This window comes from Oncorhynchus mykiss, chromosome 17 (genome assembly GCF_013265735.2).
Source record: "Oncorhynchus mykiss isolate Arlee chromosome 17, USDA_OmykA_1.1, whole genome shotgun sequence".
Classification (NCBI taxonomy): domain Eukaryota; kingdom Metazoa; phylum Chordata; class Actinopteri; order Salmoniformes; family Salmonidae; genus Oncorhynchus; species Oncorhynchus mykiss.
The window spans coordinates 58,831,801-58,850,080 of NC_048581.1; the positions used below are offsets into that span (position 1 = coordinate 58,831,801).

The following is an 18,280-nucleotide window of genomic DNA, read 5'->3' on the forward strand; positions in this document are numbered from 1 at the left end:
TCAACAAAAAGTGTTAATTTTACTTTTTTTACTTTATCGAAATATTTTATTTTCATCCAAATATCAGATGGTTACTGTTGTTTGTTTTATTAAGCATTAACATGAGGATTTGAGTGGAGTAAGAACTACAATGTCAAATCATCTAACTATGTGACATTTATTTTTCCCCAAATAAAGGCTTACTTTTTCCAAAACTTTGTAAATTGGTTAAATTGTTGCTGAAAAACAAATGGCAAACACTGTGACAACCAACCCCATACTGCGTGACAACCCCGTGATGGGGCTGGTTGTCACAAGTCGACAGTGTGTTTAATGGTGTTTAACTACATGTTGGAATAAGATATTAGGATAAAAAGAGTCTCCATTTCAACCCAACACCTTGGTCTTTCTCCTAATAATGAAAATGGTATTGTAAAATATACTCCTGAGAAATACCATCATGCCCAGTCTCTCCTACATAAACATAGTGATAAGGTATGCAGTTATGAGCATGTGAGCTTTTCAACACCTTCCACACTTCGTTTTCTTTACTCATCATTTTGACTTACTATGGGATGTTTCAACCCCATCCCAGGAAAAAATGGTCATGAAACTTTGCAAATAAATTCTCACTCTAGATATAGGATTATGCTAACAATTCTGAAGTATGCACCTTTACCCAGACATAAATATAACAAAATTATGTAATGTTGTTTCATACATTTATTTGTCCGCTTTCACACAATCTAGGCTGCCACTGTAGGCCTTTCTAGCTAGCCTATCCTGTACGACACATGGACAAATATCAATATTTCAGCAGATTCTGTGGACAAATTTGGCATTCGAAACAGGCTTTGGATGAGGAGATGACGACGCCACTAGCATTTGAAAGAAAAATAATCATATCCATCTAAGACAACTGAAAATGGGTAGCACTATTATCAACATACACTCTTCGCGCTCTGGTTTGATTCGTGGAGCTTGTCACCAAAAATAATTTGTCCAATCGTCGCCTGGCGCGCAGGATGCTCGGTGGACAGAAATGTGGCCAGCCATTGGTGTTGGTGACGTCACACACATCAGCCCGCTGATTTAAGGGGATGAGGCTCAATACCGACTCAATCTGCGTTACCACCAGCAACAGAGGTGGTGGGGTTGGGGACAGAAATTGCTATTACTTTTTTTATTTTCTGCTGTGGTTGTCAGAACTGTGTCGCCGGCTGTCACGGAGAACAAAGAAAAAGACACCCCTGTATGGTTTGGGCACATCATAGGCGCAGTCTCTCCCGTTTCTTCTTCATCTCTGCATGCGTGTGCTGCAACGCAGAAAGGCTAGCTAACAGATAATTCCAGCTACATGGTATCCATGCATCAAAGGAACCCGTAGCATTCCCGGGGCTGGAGAAGCCTTGGCTTTAGCTCTGATAGAGTACACCGTTTTTATTCTCGTTGCGAGCACAAAGCCCTTGCAGCTCCGTTGCGCATCGACAGAGCATCGCTCAGGCACGGAAACATTTCGCAGGCTGACTGCGAACTCTCGCTTGACAGGACCAAAAAGCGGTGGTGGATGAGTTTTATTTCGTTTATCTTGTTTTTATCTCTTTTATGAAACAATGTTTCGCGCCACAGCGAACACGCTGGCGGTTGGGTTGTTTTTCTTGGGATTTTTGCACAGTTTGGAGGTAATCGTTCCAGCCAGAGCCATTGACGGTAAGCCGCACTGATAACCTTCGTTAATTCTATTTTATGCGCCGTCCTTACTGCCCTTTCTTGAACCATTCAGAAAAAAATACCTTTGACCCGGTTTTAGGGCTATTTGCAAGAATAATTTCTGCCTATGTTTGCCCGGTGCGCTGCTGCATGGAATACACATTAGCTCTCAAGTGATTGTTAGGCTATTTGATTTAGCACAGAGCAAGTAAAAACAGTCGCTTATTTGTGTACCAGCCATTGGAATTCACATCTGTTGTCAATTGCCATGTCTACGTTGAATAGGTTAATCTTGTTATTTGGTTGCGACTGTTATATTCGGTGAATAGGTAGGCAATTCACAGAAAACGATGCGATACATTGTCACATCTACATTCATGTAGTGAGGTCTTTGGCTACAAAATGTAACCAGTCAGTATGTAGCCATTCATTTTACATACGATATGAGTGTTTAGGCTACAATGTTGCAACTTCCTTCAGGGTCGTTCCATTTGATTTCAATCACTTTCTGACCCCACCCCTTTTGGTTTGAACGAAACTTTCCATACAGATTTGCCGAAGGTAGAAATGGTCAGAAATGCCAAGACATTCAGGAGATAGAGACGCTCAAAGTTGACTCATTTTCCATACCCCACCATACCATGAGAAATTAAATTCTTCATCATTGGAAAAGATAAACGGTTGAGTTTGATCATTTAAAAGCTAACAGGGTTGTCAAACTATTTTGTTTTCTTTAACTTAAAATAGCCTGTCTAAACTAGTATACTTAGATTGTTAAACAAAAATCACATGTAGTTTAGACTCTATTTTACATAATCTGAGTTGTTTGGGTTGTGCCCACCATCAGTTGACACAGCATACTCTTGAATACAGGGTGGGAATACAATTGCAATTTCAACTTTCAGATGGTATCACAAATATGGTTGGAGGTCCACACATCAGGTTGACTTGAATGGGAATATCAGTTATTTTACATTATACTGTCAATATTTGATTAGAATCCTGTTGAAATCATAGAAATATAGATAATGGACCAGATTCACATTTTAAGTTGACATTTGACGGCAGGTGGACCAGCGCCCGTCTTTGTGAAAGTAAATTGGAAGTAAAAATGTACATTTTAAATTGTGTGCCAGTTAAATTGCAATGGTTGGAAGGGATAGGTCCGTTAAATGAATTATATTTCTATAATTGAAATGAAATCCACCCTGTATTCAAGAGTATGCTCTGTCTCAACCGATGTTGGGCACAACACAAACATCTCAGATTATAGAAATGAGGTTCTTAGCTACAATATAAGTGGAAATTGAAGAAAGAAAAAAATCGGCGATTACGTGTTTTCAGATAATTGATGTTCAACAAAATCTCGCAGTATCACTTTTTCTACTTACCCAGAGTCAGAGAAACTCATGGATACCATTTTTATGTGTCTGCTTGCAGTTTAGTGATGATTGAAGTTATCATATCGTTAGCTTAGCACAATTGCTAGAAGTCTGCCGGTACAGTAGCCAGCGCCTCTTAAAAGCAGAGAAATTGACTTTCTAACAACACTAAAGCTGCGTGGTTGGCCCCAAAATTTGTCAAAGATTCCAGTCACCCAAGTCACTGTTCTTTCTGCTACTGCATGACAAGCGGTACCGGAGGGCAAAGTCTAGGGCCAAAAGGCTCCTTAACAGCCTCTACCCCCAAGCCATAAGACTGCTGAACAATTAATCAAATGGCCACCTGGACTATTTACATTGTTTTTACACTGCTGCTACTCATCTATGCATAGTCTATTTACCCCTACATACATATGCAAATTATCTCGAGTAACCTGTACCTGCACATTGACTCGGTACCGGTACCCCCTGTATATAGCCTCGTTATTGTGTTATTTGATTTATTTATACTTTTGTTTTATTTAGTAAATATTTTCTAAACTCTATTTCTTGAACTCAATTGTTGGTTAAGGGCTTGTAAGTAAGCATTCAGGTCTACACCCGTTGTATTTGGCATATGTGACGAATTAACATTTTATTTGGTCATTTATAGTCTTACAACACTATACATATGATTTTATGATAATTTGTATTATTATTAGGATCGCCAACGCCAATGGCGACTGCTAGTCTTCCTGGGGTCCGACACGTAACGGAAAATACCTTGCAGACAAAAATACTAATACTTATCATTTCATTAACAAATGCATTTAGACTTGTAAGTGAACAATAAATACAAAGTCATCGCTATTTTATGCATTCGTTATTAATGTTACTGATAATCATAAGAAATGATATTCTGTCCACTTCTATATTCTTTCCTTGTTGTTGCTTAGAGATCGCAACGTTGCATGCTACTCAATGGCGCTGCCCGTGAACTCAGATGCCATAATGGGACAGATACAATGTTGTGATCTCTATGCGAATTCTGGGAAAGAATGAGGAAGTGGATATAATCTTGTTTCTTATGATTGTCACTCAGTAACTTTAACAAATGTATAGCTTTGTAAGACTAAATGACCAACCACATAGCTTCCAGCAATTGTGCTAATATGGTAACTTTCATCTCCAAACTCCACGCAGAGACAAATTGTACCCATGAGTTTGTCTGACTCTGAGTAAGTAGACAAAATACTAAATCTTAATCTCGCAGTACCCGTTTAATGATTAAAAACATGCCAACATGCTATAAACATTTTTTTTAAAGAAAATTCTAAAATAGTTTGACAACACTGTTGGTAAGCTTTTAAATCATATCAAACTTAACTATTCATATTTTCTAGTGATGAAGATGTACATGAATGTCTCATGTTATAGTGGGGTGTACAAAATGGGTCCACTTTGACCACCTCTAACTCCTGAATGTTTTGGCATTCAGGCCCAACATGTCACTTTCTGACCACCTCTACCATGGACAAATGCTGTATGTATGGAAAGTTGCACTCAAATCAAAAGGTGTGTGTGTGTGGTCAAAGTTATTTGAAATCAAATGGAATGACCCTTCAAACATCTACTTTCTGCTCATTACTGAATCAAATACATATTGCAGTAATTGTCATTAAAAATTGCATGAAAGGCATGTAGCCTAATACTTTCTCCAATTTCATGAAGGCTTCTGTAGTGTACTGTGTAGCCCATGTATTTTGCAGAATTACACAAAATACAAGGCCTGCTTATTTCATGAACCCGCTCCATTTCTTTTCACCAGAACCACCAACGCTGCTGCTTTCCTAAAGAAAGCGTTGAGTTTAAAAGCCTCTGTCTTCCAAGCTACTGCTCATCCTGTCTTTATATTTCATTCATTTTAACATTCTGATGACTGTGTAATGTTAACTAAATAAGATGAGTGGGATGTCATGCAATTGGTGTTTGCACGATCTAAGCAGCTCAACAATCTAAGCAGCTCAACAATCTAAGCAGCTCAACAATCTATCTTAATGCATTTGGTTGAGCATGAGACCTTCTGGAAGATTAGGCCTTCTAGACGAATTAACAAAAATAATAGTGATTTGTCAACTGAAGGAGTTTGTGCAACTGCCCGTCTAGGCTACTCAAGTGTTGCGCATGCCTTTTTATGTCTTATCAATTAATAGCTATTAAGTTCTAGTGAGTTTGTGTTAGCTCTCTTATGTCATCTAGTCAGAATGTGGAAGGTGCTACACAACAGGCGGCTCCCAACCTCAACTGGATACCCCAAATGACCAAATCTGGAACTTCTGGGAACAATTACCTGCGCACGCCTCTGAGCGTTTTGATGACACATTTTTTAAAACGCCCTTTTCCAGACTTTCAGAAACATTCTTCAGTTAGCCAGTTGCAGTTAGTCCCAGTCATAGCTGCTAAAATATGTTTTGAGTTTGTGGGGTGGGGGTGCTTTTTAAAAATGAATGATTATTTTTGTGTACTGGCATACAGTTGTGCAGACGTTTGGGATTTCCACACACAGGGACTTTCTGCATGTTCTTGGGGTGGGATAGCCTTTTATAAAAGCATTTCATGCAATTCTACATTATTTACATAATAGAGGACATAAGCATAATATTTTTTAACACTACAAAAATGGCCTTATGCAGGCTATTGTGCAACTTGCTATTCAGGTAGGATGCAATTATTATAACTTTTGTAGTATTTCATTTGTTTTATTATTCTTGTATATCCTTATTGTAGGCCTATGTATTCATCTAAATCAGTTCTTTAAATATGCAAAATGTGCTTTGTTTCATTCTGTTGAGACATTTTTCATTGGATAAATTAAGTTCAACCTGTCTTTTTAATCGTGTATTTAGTTTGCTTATACATATGTTTTTTTTTTTTTTGGGGGGGGGGCAATTTAAGTTCCAATTGTAACATTGTGTTTGCAGCTATAATGTCCTGCTCGTATTTTCCTTCTAATCAATGGCTTGACTGACTATTGATATTACCCTATTGAAGTTCAGAAACTTCTGTAAAGGTGTGGCTATTAACCTATTTTACTGCAGGCCTATGATATGAAGGTAGTGCGCACCAGTGCTCCAATTAACTCCGACAGTTGAACTTGAGGTGAAAAACAATGTTTTAGGCCTACCAGAGTTACTCCTATAATCTAACAATATAATGCTTATCTTTTATTTCAAAAATATTCGGATAGAATTGCGAATTAGCCTCCTGTGTGTCTATCTGTATAGCAGACACTGTAGCCCAGTGTTTCCCAAACTCTGTCCTCTGGACCCCAGGGGGTGCACATTTTTGCACTAACACTACACAGCTGATTTAAATGATCAAATCTTGATGATTAGTTCAGAATTTGAATCATCTGTGTAGTGCTAGGACAAAAACATGCACCTCTTGGGGTCCTGAGGACAGAGTTAGGCTACTGAGCAGGGTTTCCCAGTCTGACAAGGATACATAAGTGCTTGGTGTCGTAGAATGCCGCCGGAATATCTTGATCTCTCCTGGGGCTAGGCCTAAGCTTCTTTAAAAAATATATTTCACATATTAATATCATACGGTGGATGCCTATGCATGCAATGCATTTATTGCTCAAATCCCTAACAGTTGAACCGTGAGGCGGACAATTATTGATTTTAGGAAAGTAAACGAATACGCTATAAAGTTTTGCACATTAAAAAAACAAGGAATAGTGTTTTGTAATTTGTTATAGGCTGTTTTTAAGGACATGTAAATGTCTCATTTGGCCAATATCCATAGTTTGATGGCTCTGGCTGCGTGGGTCGACACCCTAATGGGTAACGCACCCAATGATGAACGGTACATTTCTCAAATGTCAGAAATAAAAATCTTCCCAGTCACTTGTCCGGTGACAAATTCTCCTGACAGAAACCCGTGTGTGTTTATTAGAGGTCGATCGATTATGATTTTTCAACGCCGATACCGATTATTGGAGGACAAAAAAAGCCAATACCGATTTAATTGGCCGATTTACAGTGCCTTGCGAAAGTATTCGGCCCCCTTGAACTTTGCGACCTTTTGCCACATTTCAGGCTTCAAACATAAAGATATAAAACTATTTTTTTTGTGAAGAATCAACAACAAGTGGGACACAATCATGAAGTGGAACGACATTTATTGGATATTTCAAACTTTTTTAACAAATCAAAAACTGAAAAATTGGGCGTGCAAAATTATTCAGCCCCCTTAAGTTAATACTTTGTAGCGCCACCTTTTACTGCGATTACAGCTGTAAGTCGCTTGGGGTATGTCTATCAGTTTTGCACATCGAGAGACTGACATTTTTTCCCATTCCTCCTTGCAAAACAGCTCGAGCTCAGTGAGGTTGGATGGAGAGCATTTGTGAACAGCAGTTTTTCAGTTCTTTCCACAGATTCTCGATTGGATTCAGGTCTGGACTTTGACTTGGCCATTCTAACACCTGGATATGTTTATTTTTGAACCATTCCATTGTAGATTTTGCTTTATGTTTTGGTTCATTGTCTTGTTGGAAGACAAATCTCCGTCCCAGTCTCAGGTCTTTTGCAGATTCCATCAGGTTTTCTTCCAGAATGGTCCTGTATTTGGCTCCATCCATCTTCCCATCAATTTTAACCATCTTCCCTGTCCCTGCTGAAGAAAAGCAGGCCCAAACCATGATGCTGCCACCACCATGTTTGACAGTGGGGATGATGTGACCAGGGTGATGAGCTGTGTTGCTTTTACGCCAAACATAACGTTTTGCATTGTTGCCAAAAAGTTCAATTTTGGTTTCATCTGACCATAGCACCTTCTTCCACATGTTTGGTGTGTCTCCCAGGTGGCTTGTGGCAAACTTTAAACTACACTTTTTATGGATATCTTTAAGAAATGGCTTTCTTCTTGCCACTCTTCCATAAAGGCCAGATTTGTGCAATATACGACTGATTGTTGTCCTATGGACAGAGTCTCCCACCTCAGCTGTAGATCTCTGCAGTTCATCCAGAGTGATCATGGGCCTCTTGGCTGCATCTCTGATCAGTCTTGTCCTTGTATGAGCTGAAAGTTTAGAGGGATGGCCAGGTCTTGGTAGATTTGCAGTGGTCTGATACTCCTTCCATTTCAATATTATCACTTGCACAGTGCTCCTTGGGATGTTTAAAGCTTGGGAAATCTTTTTGTATCCAAATCCGGCTTGAAACTTCTTCACAACAGTATCTCGGACCTGCCTGGTGTGTTCCTTGTTCTTCATGATGCTCTCTGCGCTTTTGACGGACCTCTGAGACTATCACAGTGCAGGTGCATTTATACGGAGACTTGATTACACACAGGTGGATTGTATTTATCATCATTAGTCATTTAGGTCAACATTGGATCATTCAGAGATCCTCACTGAACTTCTGGAGAGTTTGCTGCACTGAAAGTAAAGGGGCTGAATAATTTTGCACGCCCAATTTTTCAGTTTTTGATTTGTTAAAAAAGTTTGAAATATCCAATAAATGTCGTTCCACTTCATGATTGTGTCCCACTTGTTGACTCTTCACAAAAAAATACAGTTTTCTATCTTTATGTTTGAAGCCTGAAATGTGGAAAAAGGTCGCAAAGTTCAAGGGGGCCGAATACTTTCGCAAGGCACTGTATATAAAAAAATTAATAAAAAAAAATAAATATGTATCTGTAATGACAATTACAACAATACTGAATGAAGACTTATTTTAACTTAATATAATACATCAATAAAATCAATTTAGCCTCGAATAAATAATGAAACGTTTAAATAATGCAAAAACAAAGTGTTGGAGAAGAAAGTAAAAGTGCAATATGTGCAATGTAAGAAAGCTAACGTTTAAGTTCCTTGCTCAGGACATGAGAACATTTGAAAGCTGGTGGTTCCTTTTTAACATGAGTCTTCAATATTCCAATCTAAGAACATTTAGGTTGTAGTTATTGTAGGAATTATAGGACTATTTCTATCTATTTACTATTTGTATTTCATATACCTTTGACTATTGGATGTTCTTATAGGCACTTTAGTGTTGCCAGCGTAACAGTATAGCTTCCGGTCCTCTCCTCGCTTCTCCCTGGGCTCGAACCAGGAACACAACTACAACAGCCACCCTCGAAGCAGCGTTACCATGCAGAACAAGGGGAACAACTACTCCAAATCTCAGAGCGAGTGACGTTTGAAACGCTATTAGCGCGCACCCCGCTAACTAGCTAGCCATTTCACATCGGTTACACCAGCCTAATCTCGGGAGTTGATAGGCTTGAAGTCATAAACCGCGCAATGCTTGACGCACAACGAAGAGCTCCTGGCAAAACGCACAAAAGTGCTGTTTGAATGAATGCTTACGAGCCTGCTGCTGCCTACCACCGCTCAGTCCGACTGCTCTATCAAATCATAGGCTTAGTTATAACATAACACACAGAAATACGAGCCTTAGGTCATTAATATGGACGAATCAGAACCAGAAACTATCATCTCGAAAACAAGATGTTTATTCTTTCAGTGAAATACAGAACCATTCCGTATTTTATCTAAGGGGTGGCATCCATTAGTCTAAATATTCCTGTTACATTGCACAACCTTCAATGTTATGTCATAATTACGTAAAATTCTGGCAAATTAGTTCGCAATGAGCCAGGCGGCCCAAACTGCATATACTCTGACTCTGCGTGCAATGAATGCTAGAGAAGTGACACAATTTCACCTGGTTAATATTGCCTGCTAACCTGGATTTCTTTTAGCTAAATATGCAGGTTTAAAAATATATACTTCTGTGTATTGATTTTAAGAAAGGCATTGGTGTTTCTGGTTAGATACACGTTGGAGCGACGACAGTCCAGTTCCAGTTGTGAATGCGCACCACATTGATTATATGCAACGCAGGACACGCTACATAAACTAGTATCATCAACCATGTGTAGTTTTAACTAGTGATTACGATTGATTAAGTTAAATGCTAGCTAGCAACTTACCTTTGCTTCTTACTGCATTCGCGTAACAGGCGGGCTCCTCGTGAGGCAGGTGGTTAGAGCGTTGGACTAGTTAACCGTAAGGTTGCAAGATTGAATCCCTGAGCTGACAAGGTAAAAATCTGTCGTTCTGCCCCTGAACAAGGCAGTTAACCCACCATTCCTCGGCCGTCATTGAAAATAAGAATGTGTTCTTAACTGACTTGCCTAGTTAAATAAAGTTGTAAAAAATCGGCAAAACCGGCGTCCAAAATACCGATTTCCGATTGTTATGAAAACTTGAAACCGGCTCTAATTAATTGGCCATTCCAATTAATCGGTCGACCTCTATGTATGTGCACTGTACAGAATTAACAGTGGGAATATGCTCGTCTAGGAGGGTTGCCAATTAAAATGGGCCTGACTATGTGGGGCACAACGGACCTGAGACCATTTAGATTTACAGGTCAAATGTAAGTAGTAGATTCACTGAGTGTACAAAACATTAAGAACACTTGCTCTTTCCATGACAGACTGACCAGGTGAATCCAGGTGAAAGCTATGATCCCTTTATTGATGTCACTTGTTAAATCCACTTCAGTCAGTGTAGATAAAGGGTAGGAGACAGGTTAAAGAATGATTTTTAAGCCTTGAAACATGGATTGTGTATGTGGGCAATTCAGAGGGTGAATGGGCAAGGCGCAACATGAAAGTGCCTTTGAACGGATATGGTATTTTTTATTTAACCTTTTAACTAGGCAAGTCAGTTAAGAACAAATTCTTGTTTACAATGACGGCCTACACCGGCCAAACCCAGACGACGCTGGGCCAATTGTGTGCCGCCCTATGGGACTCCCAATCACGGCTGGTTGTGATACAGCCTGGGTTCTAACCAGGGTGTCTGCAGTTGCTAGCTAGCATTTAACTTAATCAATCGTAATCACTAGTTATAACTACACATGGTTGATGATACTAGTTTATCTAGCGTGTCCTGCGTTGCATATAATCAATGTGGTGCGCATTCACAAAAAAGGACGCCTCTAGCACTGAGACGCAGTGCCTTAGGCTGCTGCACCACTCGGGAGCCTGAGTAGTAGGAACCAGGCGCTGTGGTTTGTGTGACAAGAAAGGGGGATACCAAGTCAGTTGTTGAACTTAAATGTGTCTTCCACATTTAACCCAACCCCTCTGAATCAGAGAGGTGCGGGGGGCTGCCTTAATCGACATCCACGTCATCGGGGAACAGTGCCTTGCTCAGGAACAACATATTTTTACCTTGTCAACTCAGGGATTCCATCCACCAACCTTTCGGTTACTGGCCCAACGTTCCTACCCGCCAGAACTGCAACGCTGCTGTGTCTTTCACGCTCAACAGTTTCCCCATGTGTCTCAAGACTGGTCCACCACCCAAAGGACATCCAGCCAACTTGACACAACTGTGGGGAAGCATTGGAGTCAACATGGGCCAGCATCCCTGTGGAAGGCCTTCGATACATTGTAGAGTCCGTACCCAAATTAATTGAGGCTGTTATGAGGGGTGTGCAACTCAATATTAGGAAGGTGTTCCTAATGTTTGGAATACTTGGTGTATGCCTCTGGTATGGAGAGGCAAGACACATTAATAAGATCACATTTGATTGGTCTCATTCCCCTAAAGTGCAGTTTGGATGGTGTGGTGGTGCACAGTGGGTGGAGACTTAACCCCCCCCCCCCCCCCCCCAATCACTTTGAAATGAGGATTACACATTAAACTGCAACAGAAGTGAGGAGAGGAAGAACCATCAGACCATTGCTTCTTTGATGTGACCACAATCCCCTGTTAACAATAAGGGAATCTGTAATAATTATTTTCCAAATAAGAGCCCTCCATTTACCGCATGACTGTGGCTCTGTACAGTCTGTACCTACAGTGCAGTAGGCCAGGCATGACAGTTAAAGCTACTTAGATTGCTGCTGCTGAGGGAAACATTTTAGAGGGGATTATAATGAAATCCTTTAGTGTCTTCTCACGGGACCAACACAAGCATGCAGGCAGTGTGTGATGCACAACCTTGTTCTTACTTAGACTTACCTACCATCCCTAAGACCGTTTTCACCCCTTTTCGTCCATCATCCACTGTCCATGAATGTAGCGTGTAAGAGACTCTGAGGGATGATGATGATGATTCAATAGCAGTTGTGGCATCGTAACCATTACCATCACTTTTACCTGTGGTCCCAGCTAATCTGGTCATACAACTGTTGCACAATACAACTTAACCGAAACCATAATGAGATGGATCGGACCCACTGTCTGACCACAAGGATAAGTAATTTACCCTAAATGTAATTGGTAGGCTGGAGATCTAATAGTCTGATGCACCATGCATTCATTCACACAACTGAATGCATTCTGCATTTACCCAACCCCTCTGAATCAGAGAGGTGCAGGGGGCTGCCTTAATCAATGACTACATCAGCACCCAGGGAAAAGTTGTTGGCAGTTAACTGCCTTGCTCAAGGGCAGGACAGCAGATTTTCCCACCTTGTCAGTTTGGGGATTTGAACCGGCAACCTTTCAGTTATTGGTCCAATGTTCTTAACCGCTAGGCTACGTAACAGCATTAGAGATGAAGTGAGGGCAAAACATTTGATCATTTCAGTATGTTATCATTCTCAGTGAGAAAGAGTTGAGTTTACAAAATATGTATTTATTGCATCTCCCCTGGCAAGCACCAGGGCACATTGAAAACACATTACAACCGTAGTTTATTGATTCCATCTCCTATGAAAAACACGTGCAATTTTGCCTGCTTTTAGTGATGTTACATCATCAACCAGTGTGTGTCTAGGTCGATCTCATTTGGTCCACAAACATCACCAGTCCAGTACACTTCACTCCCTCTGTCCCTGGTCAATGAGGTGTGAAGATGGAGGACATCAATGTGACAGTGTGTCCCTGTCCAGGATGTTACATCATAGTAAAGACAGCCTCTGTCTCTGTCCAATCAGGTGTGATGAAAGCCTTTGACCACTAGCAATTTTTTTTCCCCTCACAATGGAATCAGCACAATTCCATGGTAACGGAATTACACTGACTGCAGTTTTTCTTTTTACTTTAAAATGTATACCAAACAAAAGTTATTGATTTCAAAGTTTAACAAACTATACAAGACTATGCACAAAAACGAATTTATTGGAGAACTGTGACAATGCCAACGGAATTACGGTAAAACCTCTCAGGTTTTTATGCGACAACGTTTTCCAAAAACGCTGTTATATATCTGCTCCAGATTAAAAGATGTCTGCAGAAAGAATGACATGCCACCTTGAGGTTAAAAATGCATCCCTTTTGATTATTGAACTACAGCGAGTGAAGTGGATTTCCACCCGGTAACGGAATTACATCATGGGTCCCTGATCTGTACTGCGTCATTATGGATATGAATGTCATTCTCCTCATGGTTCACAAGTTTGGACATCACAGAGACGGTGCCTTACAATGGAGTACACCAGAGTTCAGTGCAGTACAATATACTGTACTATTCTTTACTAGTGTATTGCACTGTGCCCTACTCACTGTACTGTATTATCCAAACTTGTGAAACATACAGTACGTCTAGACTTGGGTCCGGTCCGTCTGTGGACATTAACATCAACGCCAGGGCGGACTGACCTAATGTCAACTACCAAATGTCAACGGCCATGGGTGTCTGGTGCTCAGTGGGTGAGGATGATGGTTACAGTAAATGGAAAGAGAGGGGGGCACATGGGTAGGTGTCGGTAAGATCCAGGAGAGGTGACATCAACTGGCGAGTGAGAGGCACAGCGAAAGTGCCCATCCAAGAAGGCTCTCCCCATCATTGGCCACAGATAAAAGGACGTCAAAGCATTGCTAAGCTATCACTAGCCTGCTATTCAGTTGAGTGGGTGTGTGGTCCCAAGTCTGAGTTTAAGGGTCTCTTTTCCAAGTTTAAAATGTTAAACGTTCAAAATTGGCCATGCTGTCAAGCCAGCATGATTTCTGCCGCCAAGCGGCATTCCTTGTACAAGGATGACCGTTCAAAACATATTTTCCAACTCTGAATTGTAAGTCTGGACCTCGGGCCTCTTTCTAGAGCTACAACCTTCAGATCACTGACGTCATCATGATTCGACCTTGTTTTTTCCCGAGTTCCCAGTTGTCTTGAAAGCACCATACATGCGAAGAATGCCAGACTTTGACAAAGTTTGATGACAAAATTTGCCCACGAAAGACCGCCGCGCTACCTTCCTGTTCAAGTGCGTACAGCACAACAAGGTGAGTCCAAAAATTTTTTGTATGCTGCTGCATAAATGATGTAATATGCCAGGGAGATATGTATACTGTAGCTAAGAAAGTATGTTGTGTAGTAAACTTTTAGTAGCCATGTGCCTCACCCTAATAATTTGGTTTATTTTCCCCTCTTAATTTCAACTACTGCTCTGACTTTGAAGTGCACATGTAGCCTATAACCAGTTTTAGAGAAATGTAGTTATTTAATATTGTAAGAGCTTTCATTGTCTGCTTATAAACACCCCCTTTATTTATTCTACGGTTCTGACTTGGTGTACAGGGAGAACACTAAGACCGGCCCATTTTCTGAATTCTGCCGCTGTACATTTCAAAAGCGCTGAAAATTATTAACTACGTTCTTCCTAGCTTGCTCATTAGTCTTTATTGAAATTACGGATTTCCTCTTATCTGTTTGTTGTACCCTTATGTTTTAAAAAAGGCAGTAAATAAGGCTGAATGAACTGTTTCACTGCCAGACAACGCTCCGCTGATAGCAGGGTGTATCGATGGAAATGCTTCAATCCATGGCACTGAGAAGAAAGCTCTGCTGTTGGGACAGCTTTATGCAGGTCCTAACAGTTTGTGGGCTCCGTTTGCCACCGATATAATGCCCAAAAAATGTACATGCTAAAATCGCCACTGCTTTTAAGAGTTTTCTTCCTGGTAGATGTTTTCTACAATCCCTTTTCTATTTGTTTATCCAGAAATCAAAGCATTTACTTATGCCATGTTTTTTTTTGATGGAAAGTGGTTTAAAAATGTATATACCTTAATTTCCCTAAAATATAGATTCTTAGCTTTCATTTGACGCCCAGGTTGATATGCTCCTATGAACTTCACATTGGTGGTCATGGTTCCTTTTTGATGGAAATGCCCAGCATTGAATTGCATATGGTGTACTAGAGGCACACCGTATGTACTGACTGGAGGAGTGGGGCTTAAAAAACATCACTAATCTCACTTAAAGGTGTTTAATACCCCAGGCTACATTCACACACAGTGGTGATTTAGAGGCACTAATGGCGCACTAACATCATTCCGTGGTTAACACAGGCAGGATTCTAAATGTTTCACAGGCTTTGTCCACAGCCCTGTGAGGATGGTCAATGGCCAGGTATGGGGCCTAACAGCCGGGAAGCCCCAGGCTGTTTGACCTCCACATACCAGCAATCAAAGGCAATAAAATATCCAGAACAAAACATGTACCCAACTCACACAGGGCAAGGGTCAGGCCACCAAGGGCTTTGTTTAATGGACACCCTAACAGTGGTCTGTGACGGAAGTTCAGAAGAAAACGATATTCCTGCAGATGGTGAATGTGAAAATGTAAATGTGTTTTCAGGAGAATGTGTTAGTGCAGTGTATAAGGCCTATGTTCAGCAAGCATTGGCCTGTCAGAAAGTAGTCAGTCAATAGTAAAACCTGACAAGATAGTCTGTCCTTGATCGCCCCAGGCATCAAACTGGAGATAAGACGGGTTGCATCCCAAATGGCTCCCTACATAGGGCACTACTTTTGACCAGAGCCCAGTGCCCCACATAGGGAACAGTCTGCCATTTGGGCGTAGACGAGACTGTTCAAGTGCCAGGCTATACGCATGGCCTTGGGCACGCTGGTACATCTGTATTGCACCAATTAAAGGGTGTTGCCAAGGATAACCATCTCAGGTTGAGAATAACGAGGAGGCGAGGGAGTGAAAAAAGAACCAGGATCTTCTTCCAGTAACTCTGGAAACTTCCTCAACAGAATTCCCAAAACCTCTGTGGGTTGACGGTGCTGGGAAGGCTTGATTAGCACCACCACATCGCTATACGAAAACACAATGACACCCATACATGACCTAGAACATAAATACTTAGTCATGTCTTCAAACAACCATTGACCCAGTATTGCTGTCAACAACTTCATAGCAAATCATTGTGCCAGTAAACCTAGGAATAGAAAATTGAAAAACTGCAACATTACAAAGAATAATATTAGCCTCTCAAGACTAAATTGCTTCCAAATGGCAAAAATCCTCAGACAGTGTCTTTTGTGATAAAATATGTTACTCTGGGCTCCCAAGTGGGGCATCGGTCTAAGGCACTGCATCTCAGTGTTTGAGGCAACACTACAGACACCCTGGTTTGAATCCAGGCTGTATCACAACCGGCCGGGATTGGGCGACACAATTGGCCCAGCGTCGTCCGGGTTTGGTCGTAGTAGGCCGTCATTGTGAATTTGTTAACTTACTTGCCTAGTTCAATGAAAAATAACTCTGGAGATGTGAGAAGGGAGCGCAGTTAAAGACCTACTCCTAAGTGGAATTGAAAAAAAACCTGACTGCTCATAGGCTACTACACAACGGTAACATTTTGAACCCTTGGCTGTGTTCAAGACAGATATTTGAGACTGTGAATGACTCCTAATTACAGGGCTAAAGTTGAAACTTCTAGGAGGACATGGGGGGTGGGAATGTGACATGTCATTATGAGCTGAGGGATATGCCTGCATGACATCCAGCCAACGAGTCACACACACACACACACCAGGGTTTTCTTTAAGAAAATGTGGCACCGGACATTTGACCGGCAACATTTAGAATTTACTGCATTGGGTGCGTAACCTAATTGGGGCATGCTCAGAATGACAAATCACATTTAGATTATGGTCATTCATATTAACATGCAAGTTGATACAATGATGTGCACTTTGAAGATGTTAACTGACCACATTTACTTTTCCTCAGCCGACAAATGAATACTGAACAGAAAAATCACTAGTCTTTGTCAATCTACTATCCCACATAGTAGAAAAGTTTACCAATTCTATTGGTCAGTTTGTCAAGAATGACAGCCTATTCCAGACTCTGGAACAGTTGTGGGACGATAGATCCCAAATTCATACAACCAGTAGGCCTAGGAGATATATATGTCTCAAGCAATGAGTCTGCAACAGGTTGTTCAGCTTAAAATGTTGATACTCTTTTAAATGTTATTTTTTTTAAATAATCACATAAGCGCAGCAATGCGCACAAGACAGTAGGCTACGAGCAAATGTTAGTTCCATAATGCAACAACTAGCATGGGTTGCTAATGTGACTAGGATTGTGCTTTTGGCTACTGGACAATGAGAGAATGTTTATATATGGACAATGAGAGAATGTTTATATAGAATTTCCTCCATGGATATGGTCTGATTTTTGACTAGGATACTTTGATGCAATGTAAGACAATCCTGACAATATGTAGTAAAATGTTCAGGTTTGAAACTATTAAGTATGATTTCAAAATGCATACTGCCTCCAGCTCATTGCAAAGTGGTGTGCTGATAGACTGCCTTCCTATGCTTTTGCTGTTTGGGATGCTGTAGCAGCAGCTCTCCCACTGTCTGACAGATTTTCCACTCAAGGCTCTGTATCTGTAAGCTGTACATGTGATAAGATACATAATGTAAACTCAGCAAAAAAAAGTAATGTCCTCTCACTGTCAACTGCGTTTTATTTTCAGCAAACTTAACATGTGTAAATATTTGTATGAACGTAAGATTCAACAACTGAGACAAACTGAACAAGTTCCACAGACCTATGACTAACATAAATGGATGAATGTGTCCCTGAACTAAGGGAGAGTCAAAAGTAGCAGTCAGTATCTGGTGTGGCCACCTGCTGCATTAAGTACTGCAATGCATCTCCTCCTCATGGACTGCACCAGATTTGCCAGTTCTTGCTGTGAGATGTTACCCCACTCTTCCACCAAGGCACCTGCAAGTTCCCGGACATTTCTGTGGGGGATGGCCCTAGCCCTCACCCTCCGATCCAACAGGTCCCAGACGTGCTCAATGGGATTGAGATCCGGGCTCTTTGCTGGCCATGGCAGAACACTGACATTCCTGTCTTGCAGGAAATCACACACAGAACGAGCAGTGTGGCTGGTGGCATTGTGATGCTGGAGGGTCATGTCAGGATGAGCCTGCA

At 41.0% G+C, this 18,280-nt stretch overlaps 1 protein-coding gene across 6 annotated transcripts in view; it reads left to right on the forward strand.

Moving 5' to 3' along the window:
- The first annotated feature begins 1,093 nt into the window (after window positions 1-1,093).
- The window catches only part of LOC110494239 (low-density lipoprotein receptor-related protein 1), a 178,186-nt gene continuing 160,999 nt past the window's right edge, over window positions 1,094-18,280 (forward strand). For all 6 annotated transcript variants that reach the window (XM_036950321.1, XM_036950323.1, XM_036950324.1 and 3 more), the window contains exon 1: window positions 1,094-1,689. In XM_036950321.1, coding sequence (XP_036806216.1) covers window positions 1,593-1,689 — 97 coding nt within the window. In that variant the 5' untranslated portion in view covers window positions 1,094-1,592. The remainder of the gene's footprint in view (window positions 1,690-18,280) is intronic.